The 12,106-nt window shown below is 32.3% G+C and overlaps 1 protein-coding gene across 1 annotated transcript; it reads right to left on the bottom strand.

Moving 5' to 3' along the window:
* Nucleotides 1–8,013: 8,013 nt before the first annotated feature.
* Nucleotides 8,014–11,889, bottom strand: LOC143220440 (coiled-coil and C2 domain-containing protein 1-like). The gene is given in 14 exon segments (XM_076446092.1): nt 8,014–8,133; nt 8,199–8,289; nt 8,674–8,712; nt 9,047–9,152; nt 9,155–9,309; nt 9,383–9,558; nt 9,645–9,994; nt 9,997–10,014; nt 10,095–10,451; nt 10,529–10,903; nt 10,967–11,321; nt 11,407–11,516; nt 11,607–11,751; nt 11,830–11,889. Coding segments are annotated over 14 exon segments (2,457 nt in total).
* Nucleotides 11,890–12,106: the final 217 nt, after the last annotated feature.

Consider the following 12,106-nt stretch of genomic DNA (forward strand, 5'->3'; position numbering starts at 1 on the left):
CACCGGAGAGAAGAGGAGGAACGAGGGAGAGTGCTGAGCCAGCATAGCCGGCTTGCCAGCCTGCACATCGATACCAACCAGTCAGCCAGCAAGCCAACCTACCAATGAACCCACCTACAGTCGATAGAAAGGTTTTTCTTGCGAGAAAACGTTACATATGCGATAATTCGAGAGAAATTGAAAATTTTCGGTTTTCAAGATTTTTTAAATTGCTACGACACCCCCGCACTCTGATCGATATTTTCAGACGTCTGCTTCAGAAAGTATGCTTTCATATAGGTGATAATAACAACGATGATGGTAGTGATATCTGTATTATTAAAGTTTGAATTTTGATTTTATTATGCTTAAAAGGTGATTTTTCGAGGATTATTAAACCTAAGATTAAATCGTAACTTTGGAAAATTGAATTTCGGTTGTATCATTTCACTGAACGAGTGATTTTTATTTGATATGTTAATGAATTAGCGATGTCGAAGAATAAAGATTCTTCGAGTGAAACGAGGTATAATAGTATAGTAAAAGTGAAAGCCGATAGTACTGTTTTTTCAAATGTGAAAATTCAATTGCTACTTTAAACGTTAAAAATAGAATTAATTCTGACTGGTCGTGTGCTCCTTTTTAACATGTAATAAATTTTGTGGAACACTGCAGTTTCGCTTGAACTGTTATCCAAGTGATACAGGTGGAAGAATGCTATGATACAAATAGTGGTTTTCAGTACCACTGATCTTCCAGTGAAAGCAGCGCATTTTGAGCAGACGCACTTGCCAACTCGGACTTATTGTTAGCGAACAAATTTAAATATATTTTATCGCATCTGGTTTCAAAATGAAGTATAATCATATAATACCCAGCAGCCAGATTTAAATATATTTTTCTACATCTTTTCCAATAATAAACTACAATAAATACATAAACTTTAGGTATACTTTTCAACATCTACTTTAGCAGTAAAATATGATTATATAATTTTCCACGATTATTTACAACTAATTTTGACCAGTTTTTATTATCAATATTATACCCTTTTAAATTTGACAAACCTGTAGTCAATTATCTAAACTATCGAGAACTATCTAAAAGTTAAACCAATTACAACGCGAACTTATAAAATCGCTTGAAACACCTATCACCAAATTTCTACGAAGCATTCTCCTATTCTCCTATATTCTCACAGCGATTACGTTACAACGACCAATAGAACAAAATGAATTTCCCAGTACGGACAAGCGTGCACAATTCGCCAGTACCAGGTCGCGACACAATTACAAAACAATCACCGCGTTAATCGAACTTTTAATTATCCGTGCACGGCTTCAATCACCGCAATCAGTCATCCAGTGAAACTGGACCGACTGAGCGGAACAGAAAAACAGAGAAACCTACAACGAAATTGTTCGTAGCCCGCTGCACCGTCGAAACCAGACCCCGTCCCATGCTAATATCAATTCCCGAAGGATCCAGGGATCCACTCGTGAGGATATTTCGAGCATCGCGAAACAAACTGATCCACGATGATCGGTAGAGTCGCTCAAGGTATCCCAGGATATCTCAGGATTCATTCATAGGAAGAAAACGAGAAGAACGAACGTTCGAGGCAACGGCAACGACAAAGAGGGTAGACAATGAGAGGATGAAAAAAAACGAACGAAAATGAAGGGTGGAAGAAGAGATGGAGAGGGTACAAAGCAAGAAAGAAATAGTAGCGACGACGGAAAAGAGAGACGAATTGGGAAGGGTGAAAGAGGAAGTTTCCATGGTGGAACGAAGAGAGGGTGGAGGGAAAAAGACGAAGAACGTTCGCCGGATAATCCTTGGAGTCATTTGTCTGCCGGCTGTTGAGACGCTCATTTGTTCGCGGCGCGATGACAGATGACAATGAAGTAGAGATCGTGCCACGGTCATAGAGCCTGGGTCGGTGACAGTGGAGAAAGGGGAAAAGAGCACCCCGCCTACGGTAGTTAGGATGCAGATCTGTTTGCCGTTCGTGCCTCAATTATTCTCGGATCATCGCTGTGTATCGGCCTGGGAACAATCGAATCGCGGTATTTGTGTCGCCGTGATTAAAAACATAATGTTCCGTTTCGCAGAGCGATAAGTCGCTCTCCGGAAATAGAGGGGTACTGTGTCGAACATATAGAGTCTGTCTGCCATACGACTCTCTTACGTTCTTCGTATATACATACACGTTTTACTTTCTCCCATAGTCGAATCACTAGTTCCAAATATATAATCTTATACGAACTTTCCAATATAAAATTGTAAAAAATATCGAAGTAATTTACTCTATTCGCTTGTAAAGTCCTTATCGTGGAGAATTTTTGTAACGTTTTAAAATTTGATTTTTTTTTTTTTTTCTAAGCTGTTATTAGATAGGAGAAATAAAACGAAATTTATCGAGGAAAAACGTGCAGCCGGTTGAAACCAAGAGTCCAGGGGTCGAGGTCCGCGCAAGGGGATGAAACTAACTGCTGGCACATTTAGCGACTTCCGGACCACGTCGGAAGTTCCGTCATATTTGTCACCACGCTATTATTAATGGCAAGTTTTTATTGTTTTAGCAAAGTCGATGGGGAGAGCGAACGAAGGAAAGAGCAGAAGAACCATCGCTTCTCTTCTCTGGCTATTAAATTTAATAGCCAATATCTCCCCTATTGCTAACACTTTTTATGCGCTTTATCTCCTCGCGATTCTTTCGAGATAAGTAAACATTGATTCGTCTGATTCTCTCTAACGACTCGCTTCATCGATCATTCTTAATTTGTTGATCCTTGATATATCTCGCCTAACTTCTTCTTTAAAGAGACTCTTCTTTTTATTTTCCGTCGACGAACCTATGAATTCAGAATTTTACAAAGACCTTATAATTTATCAAAGTAAAAAGACTACTGCTTCGCGTGGACAAATTATCGAGAAAATATGTAAAAATTCATTATAAAATATCTACGATAGAATTATCATTGAACATTTGTTATAATAAACACGTTGATCTGTGTTTTACATGCTTGACTCTGCAATGAAATCCACCGAAATATCACTTTCCAATGTTAACATGGTAATTCAATAATACACCATAAGTAATAAATTATAATAAACAGAAAGATTAGCCGTTTTATATTAACCCTTTGCACTCGGCGATTTTTTGGCTAAAGAAAAGTAAAAATTTACAGATTTTCTGCTATAAAAATGACGTTATTTTTGTGAGTGGTAATAAAGAATCGTACAATAATTAACGCCTGGAATTAGTTGATTTCGATATTTCGCATATTGTTATATCATCTTACATTTAATATATTAATTAATATGGGTCTTCAAAATTTCATGGTGACTGACAGTAGCCACTCGAGTGCAAAGGGTTAATATTGTATTGAAATTATGTTAACCTCTTCAGGGACAAACTTATAAAAACTAAAAAAATGCAAATTATTCTTTACCTTCCGCTTGTATTCCTTTAAAATATAGTTATAAACATTAACGGAGATTATTTTAAAACATATCTATTAGAATCATACTTAAATTTAGAAAACAAGAATACTCAACGTGTTAATACCCCTCAAGAGGTTATATAAGAAAAGAGAGAAAGAAAAATAAAGCATTTAAATCAAATACCTTAACAGAATACAATAATTTCATAACCCATCATTAGAATATGGCCATTAAATGACATCTCAGTGTTCCGTCATCGGGTCGTGAGATATCGCGGCGTGTAGAACAGCGAAGAAAGATTGTAACAACATCCTGTACAGGACACCGATACGGAGATCACGAAGAAGTCACTCACGGCTCGGTTTGTACATCTCGAAGTCAGCCGTAGTTCCAGGTAACGCTTTATTAATAAAACGATTCACCAAGAGACCCCTTGTCTTCGTTTAGCTGACCAACGAAGTCGTACACTGATCGTGTTGCATCGCGCGATCCATAAGCTGCGAGATCTTCGTCGCCTTGACTTCAAAACGACGACCTTCGTACTTCGTCGATTGCCTACGCAATTTCATGGATATTTCTGTTCGCTCAAACTATACAGCGATAACAGCTTCTTGCTAATTCTGTGTCTGATTAGCTGTGGGATTCGATCACATTCGATAGCGAGAAAATTGGTTAATCAAAGGTTAGATACGAGGTAATTTTTAGGTTTAGATGTATAACTTTGTACGTACAAAATCACTTGGAAATTTCAAGGAAAAGAAAACTTCTTTCTCTTAAGAGTGATCAAGATCGAATATTGCTTGAAGATTGATAATCTTGATTAGATCGACTTGACGATTGAAGGTTGTGGAATTGGGTGATAGACCCTGGTAAGGTTTGGAATAATTTATGTTAGACAGTGAAGTTGGATAATTATGAGTTAGTTTCCTTCATTTAATTGTTATGACAGGAATTAAATTGATGATAATATAAATGTTACCATTCTTGAAAAAAGAATATTCGTGGAAGTCGTTGATTAGATGCTGCGAGGTTATTTATGTGAATTACTATAAAAAATTCTTCTGAAATATGCATCTGAAATGAAATGAAATAATGTATTGGGTCGTTCGGAAAGTTATTCCGTTTTTTCTTTTTTATGTGACTGAAGTGTGAAGTTGGTGTGAAAAAATACAATTAAATCTTTTGTTGGGAAAAAAACGAAATGACTTTCCGAACGACTTAATAATAAGATATGATTTAACAGATATTTTATTAATCATACCACAACCTGTGACATATCCACAGAAAAAAAATACATATGATGTGATAGAAGATAACAAACAAAGTTCACGTCATAAATGAAATTTGCATTATTTCGATCAAAAAGAATTAAAATAATCGATATTTTTTAACATCGGTAATATTGTTTTAATCTTTTTCATATTATTTTGATAGATTCAAAACCGATGCTTCAAATTTTACGACTTGCTTCGCTATTGTTATATATTCATACATAACAAATGTTAGTAATAAAATCATCAAAGAAGATAGTGAATAAGTAATATTATTAACCTATACGCAACAATGAATATTCATACATAACAAATGTTAGTAATAAAATCATCAAAGAAGATAGTGAATAAGTAATATTATTAACCTATACGCAACAATGAATATTCATATTCACCTTATTTAAAATAACTTCAATTTATCAAAGATTCCAATCACAAAAAGCGTTAAATTTAAGAAAATAATTCGATTCAAATCTCAGTTGTGAATGCAGATTTTCTTACTAGCCTAGTGTCCAAAGTATACCAACATAAAATTATACACCGTAGATTTTGATACGAAAGACGACCAAACTGAAGTGTAACGCGAAGCCGCGGCGCGATGCACGAGGTGGATTTGCGAGACGAAGGAAGGCAGAAGAAGCCGGGTATCGGATCGCATATGGCATCTGCAATCAACACTCGCGTGGTTCCAGTGACGTCACGTCCGGCCATCTGCCGAATAAGCAGAAACCGCGTAACCGGACTCTATCTGCAAGAAACGATTTCGAAAAAGAAGGAGCCCCGTCGACATAAAGCACGTGTCTCGCGAAACGAATACAGGCGTGGCATAACTTCGTAAATTAACCAAAATCACAAACCACTTTAACAAATTAAATTATTTTATAGATCTACATTTTACATTTGAAAATAGTAATAAAAATTATTATTCATGTGTAACATGCTCTTTATGTGATAACAAATTGTATTTTAATTTAACTTAAACTATATTTATATACTTTTTATATACGTTTTCCCTGCTTATCTAACTATTAAGAATGCGTGGTTATTAGAAGATAATTTCATTTCATATATACAAATCTTACAAAGCAGAATTCAAAGATTTTAACATTATGAAACATTCATATTCATATATTCTCTAATCGTTCATTTCTGCTATACAAAACAATATATCTAAATATACGAAATATTTAATCATCCTATTAATTATATCTTTCTCTCTGTCATGTGTGATATGAACTACATAGTTCTTACATGTAGCTCTTACATATTACACGCCACATGAATCACTAACCTAGTTTATAACCCTACATAGATAATTCAAACTTTTACATACACCAAGAAACGACGAAACATGAATAAGATGCACTGCCACAATGCACAAATAACCTATCAATTTTTCAACATTTTGCAAACGTTTAAGGGTTAAAATTAAATTGTGCACAAAAGAACTAGCGTAGCTAACAATCGAGGAGGGCAAGGCAATGAGATTGGTGAATCAAGGCAAGCCAAAGGGTTGAGAACAAACATCGTTAATTTGCACGCAGAATCCCGCTGGCTGAGGCCGAAAGGTCAACATTAACCGCGGTATGTATATGCTCGTCAAACACTCTGCACTGGACCGTATAATCCAGATTCGCGGTACGTCGAAGTTTAGGTTGCCTGTGCTACCCTGCGCCCTTTCAGCCGACCTAATTGACTAATTGGCAAATAAATCCCATTGTTTTCCAATAGTGAGATCGATATGCGCACCACAGGCAAGACTTTTGTGTCTAGCCGATGTAAATCGACCGACGATATAATCGAGCAGTTTTTCGGGAACCACTAGACATCAGTGTTTGACACGGTGGGTGTCAACCGCTTTTATGTACCAATCTTTTAAAGCACCCCTTTATAATGCACTATGACCCTTACCCGTATGTACCACAAACGGTCGACGTGTTATAAAGATCCTTTCAATTCTATTCTGTGAAAAATTATAGTCAAGAACGGAGTATTTAAACTAAATCGCGTTACGAAAAAAAGAAAAAAAAAAAAAGTAAAGATTTAAGAGAAAATTAATGTTAATGTTTGCAATAATAATTCATTTGTTTATAAATGAAACTTCGATAATCATAAGAGAGCAATAATTACTACTTATAAAGGAATAATATTTTTTTAGTTATAATCATGTTTTCTTATTATACGTTATAACGATTATTTATCTGTAATAATTTCATAATTTTCTAAATTATTTTCGATTTTACATTTTCCTAACAAAATTTTTATTTATTACCGCATAAAAATGAATATGTGGTTAAATTAAGATACAATTACGATAAAAATATTGAAATTAAATATAATGATTTTAGCATTAAAAGTTATGTTTCATATTTATTTTATAAATCGAATAGTTGTTTCTACATTCTAATAAATATATGTATATTTCGCAAATATTATGTAGCTTATAAGGATTTAGTGGTTAGAATCACTTGCACCAGATTGAAACAGTAGGATGACGAACTGGGAGGAGACAGAGTTGAACGATTATCAGACAATAGTTTGTTAGTGGGGTTCACCTGCTGCATTGTTCTCTGGAAATGTGGATTCAGCTTCAGCCCGCAATCGTTCCTTCTCCACGTTTAAATCGTTCAATATGTACAACCGATAGTCTCTTACGTACATGCTAATTACATATAGTTTACTTAAAACTTATTCGTTTAATTAACTAACTAATTAACTATTTAATATATTATAAAAATATTTAATTTTTGAATAAGTTCAGTAACTTACTGATATAATTATCTTTTTATTTTAATTAACTTAGGTAGTACTAATTACTACTTCAGTTAATTTTTTATTTTTTTGTTTAAACAATAAACGATAAAAAATATTGTTTAAATTATTCATAAATTAGTTTAAATTATTTATTACAATTTGTAATTGGTAATAATTTTAGATACAAAAACAAAGAAGAGGAACATACTCCTCCTTTTTAATATATTAAGATTAAAAAAGTAGTTATCAGCCATGGTATACACAATGTTTATAAATTTTCTGTGCACTGTTTACCAATATTTACATATTAAACTATTCTTCTGTACATATTGTATGTAAATATCCTTGCACAAATTTCTATAAGAGCCGACTGTTCATATTATATACTTTAGATTATTCTGTTGGTATCCATATTCACATAAATTAGATTAAAGCTTTAAAACAAATAAAGCAAAATATATGTTTCTATTAGATCACAATTAGAAAGATACATTACCAAGAACTCAATGATGCAGTCACTGGCAAAGGAAATTCAAAATCGCAATTTCGTTATATTACATCAATAATCAATAATTAACCACTTATCTGTAATATTCTCTATTTGTTTTGTAAGAATTGGATTTCTCAATCGTATTTTTAACTCAAGTTTTCCACCCGTTGCTTTTCTCCCGTCCATTAACTAAAATAATATAAAATTTCCTTATAAAGTAGAAAATAATATTTAATAAATAGTCTATTACTTACCGGAAATGAGTCATGAAGTACACAATGAGTTTCCAAAGGTTGTAATTTTGCTGTTACTGTACCTAGAAGACTATCGCTTCTGAAAAATCCTCTGCAAAACAAAATACACGAATTACATACAACCGAAAAAGTAAAGGAACAACTATTACAATTTAAAGCTAAAATCAGTAGAGATTTACATTGTTACAGTCTGCTCGTGCAAATATTAAGGCTCTATAAATCATGTATTTAATCATTTGATATTTAAACGCAATCTTAAAAAGATGAATAAAGTTGCAAATCGCAATAAATAATCGTAATAACATTTATGATACATTAACTTTTCTTTGCTTTATAATAAATACTTTTCAAAAAAAAAAGAAATAAATAAAAATAAATAGGTAAAAAATCAGCAGCTGGCCAGATAAATTAAGATAAAAGCATTCTCTTATAATTTAAGAGTTGAGTGCTTTACAAAAATTCGAAATTTTCATACCTTGGATTAGTGCAACACTGTATGGGATTCAGCGAGCATCTGCAAGCAACGTACTAATCTATTTACTATTTTTGATATCGTGATGGTATCAGTTATATGTCTAACAAAATATTTTATCCAACATAGAAAAAATATTATTTACGAACAATACATAATAATGTAATGTTATTATCGATATTTTCAACTGTAATGAACTGTGTTGCAAGAAAGCTACTTATTACAAATTAATATTTAAAAACGTACAATAAAAAACATTTAACATTATACATTCAAAAACATATAATCATAAGAATGATTATGACACAATATTTAGAAAATATAAGATAATACTACAGTACTACAATTACATCGTTTTTTTTTTTTTTTTCATTACCCTTTAGCCCAAACTTGACATTTTAATGCATGTCTTTTGAATACTCGTTGGCACTGTCTTGACACACGATCTATTCCAGTCAGTGAAAATACTGCTTCATATTCTGATTACATGTTCCTTTAATAGTTGCTGTTCTATCAGTTGGAGGATTATCCGAAGGATAAGGAAATTCAAATATGACATAAGTATCTGCTTCTTTTGAGTAACTTACTCCCCTAATTATTGAAATTTCTATATCACTATCATTTAAATCTGTACAACTCCTATAAAATAACATATTTAGAATTATAAAGTAATAATTTTTTTAAATAATAAAAAGGAAAATGTTATACTAACTGAACTATGGTATGTGTTTTCACTTCATAATGATGTTGTGGTGGTGGCAGTGCATCTCGTTTTCGAACTGTTAGCATATCTAAATCTCGTTTATAATTCAATGCAAATCGCTCCCATTTATTATATCCAGGTACATCTCCTAATGCTTTACAATGATCTCTCGTGCACAAACACCACTATAATAAAATCGTACAATTTTTAAACATAAATTTTTAACAGGAATTTATAACATAATTTAGTTTTATATATGTTTTCTGTTTACCGTAATTTGTTTCATTAACTGTGCCTCGAGATTTTCATAAATTTGTTCATCTGTTCCACTTGCCTCTTCTAAACAATCTTCAGAGTTAACTACTGTAAAATTATCATTTAACATACTTATGATACTATCTGCATTAAGTTCTTTTTTAGCTCCTGGAGATAATGGTATGGAATTCATATCAATTGGTAAGCCACCTTTACTAGCTTCAATTAATGGATCAATTCCTTTTGCTTGCCTTAGATAAGTACGAGCTAATTCTATATCTCCATCTTTTTTTGCATTAAGAGCAGCTTGTTTTAATTCGTGCTGACGCTGTTGTAATAAAACTAACTGTTCCTGTGCACGTGACATTTTTGGTTTTGTTTTTTCCCTATGATTTACAATATATTGTCAGTTACGTGTTATAACGATAATGTATTATTATATAAATAATAATGTTTCCTCTTATACCTGTTTGATCTCCTGGAAGAGAAGCAGGAGTTTTCGGAATTGAAGAAATTTTATTTTCAGATGGGAGTAGTGATTCTGACGATTTTTCGTTCATTTCTAATGTTGAATCAGACACATTAGATTCTTTAGTAACTGTAAGAGGTTCAAAACCAGGTACGATTGGTAAGTCATCAAGAGGAACGGATTTCCCAGATGAATGTAATTCAATAGCATCTTCAAATTGTTTACAAATACGACCATATCTACGAGCTTTAGATGAGTTTCCGTCACTTTCTGCAGTTGCTTTTATCTTTCTACATGCTTCAAGACGTTCTTTTAAAGCAGTTTCTAAATTTTCTGGACCTGATGGTTTCACTTCTATTTTCAAAATATTAAAAATATGATTACTATTAACAAATTTAGTTAATATCGATTGAATTATTGTCAAAATATACCAGTTGAAGTTGTATCTATGGAACTCTTTCCCTGTGTTTCACTTTCTGTTTTTTCTGGTTTTTCTGTTGCTGATGTGGTAGTATTTGATTCAGGAATATTTGGTGAGGGTGGCATATCTGATAAATCAACAGTCTCCCCTGCATTTACTGCTGAAATAACTATATCAAAATGTTTTGCTATATTTAAATATTGAAGGGCCTCTTTCATGTTACCAGCCCTTTTCCATGCTATTGCTGCTATTTTATATTCTTGTTGCCTATCTTTTAATAATTTTAATGCTTCTTCATCTATACCCTTTGTAAGAGTAAGTTCTTCAGCAGTATCATTTTCCTGAGTTACAGTAGTATCAACCTCAGGTAGAGTAGTAATTTGATCTAAAAAATATAATATTAAATGGTTACAAAAAAATATTCATAAAAAATATTCATATATAATACCTGTAGATTGTGTTATAGTAGTTTCTGGTTCTTTTTCATTTGCTTCAGCTGTGGAATACGATGACAATTGTGGTGGAATCTCATTTTCATTAATAGCTTTCCCTGCTTCAGCATTATTCAATAATTCCTTAAGTGTTCTAATACCTCTATTAAATCTTCTTGCTCGACTTAGTTCATTTTCTTGTTTTGCTTTCTTCTCAGCTATTTGATAAAGCTGTAATCTTTCTTGTAATAATTTTATCATAGATTCCATAGAGGTATCATGAGTTTGTATTTCAGGTTGTTCTGTACTTTCAGTTTCTAAAGTTTCATTTCTTTCTAAAGATTCCTCATTTGTGATCATCTTAAGTTCATTCTAACACATAAAATGTCAAAAATTATCTTACTATATACTACTATACAATTATCAAAAATAAAATTATAAATAGTAGTATTTATACCAATAATTCTGCATCATCTTCTCCATCAGATAACTCTTCAGGACTTATATCTTTCATACTTTCAGCTATCATTGCATCTAAATTTTCTTTAGGAACTGGTTTACGAGATACTGTATATATAAAATATATGATTAATGTATATAAAATTTAAGTAATTGTAATATTAATCAACAGTAGACATATAAATGATATTTATTTACTACCATGTCTAGATTTGCCATTATTATCATCACCAATTGTTAAAGCTGCCAGCTCAGCTTCTAGATCATCATCATCATCATCTTCATCATCCATAAAATTATTACTTACATTATCCAAATTTTCTGGCACATCGAAAATTCCATACTATTAAGAAATATTGTTTAAAAAAATGTAACCGATTCAAAAGTGAGGTTAATAATATTACGGTAAGGTTAATAATACCTGTATAAGACTATCAGCAGCTCGAGATTGTCGTTTTGAATCCTCTTTTTTTCCAAACATGTTAATTTATAAAAAATATAGTATCACAAAAATTAAAATATTAAGATATTATATATTACAGGAACAGAGCGTATAGCAATTGAACAGCATTCTATATCAATATGCGTCATTCACCCTGCAATATAGAAAAGCTAGTTAATACACTTAGATATGTTGTTTTCACGTAGCATGTACATACATATTTCCTGATGATGTAAACGATTTTGATATTTCAAGT

This window comes from Lasioglossum baleicum, unplaced genomic scaffold (genome assembly GCF_051020765.1).
Source record: "Lasioglossum baleicum unplaced genomic scaffold, iyLasBale1 scaffold0957, whole genome shotgun sequence".
NCBI classification, from domain to species: Eukaryota; Metazoa; Arthropoda; class Insecta; order Hymenoptera; family Halictidae; genus Lasioglossum; species Lasioglossum baleicum.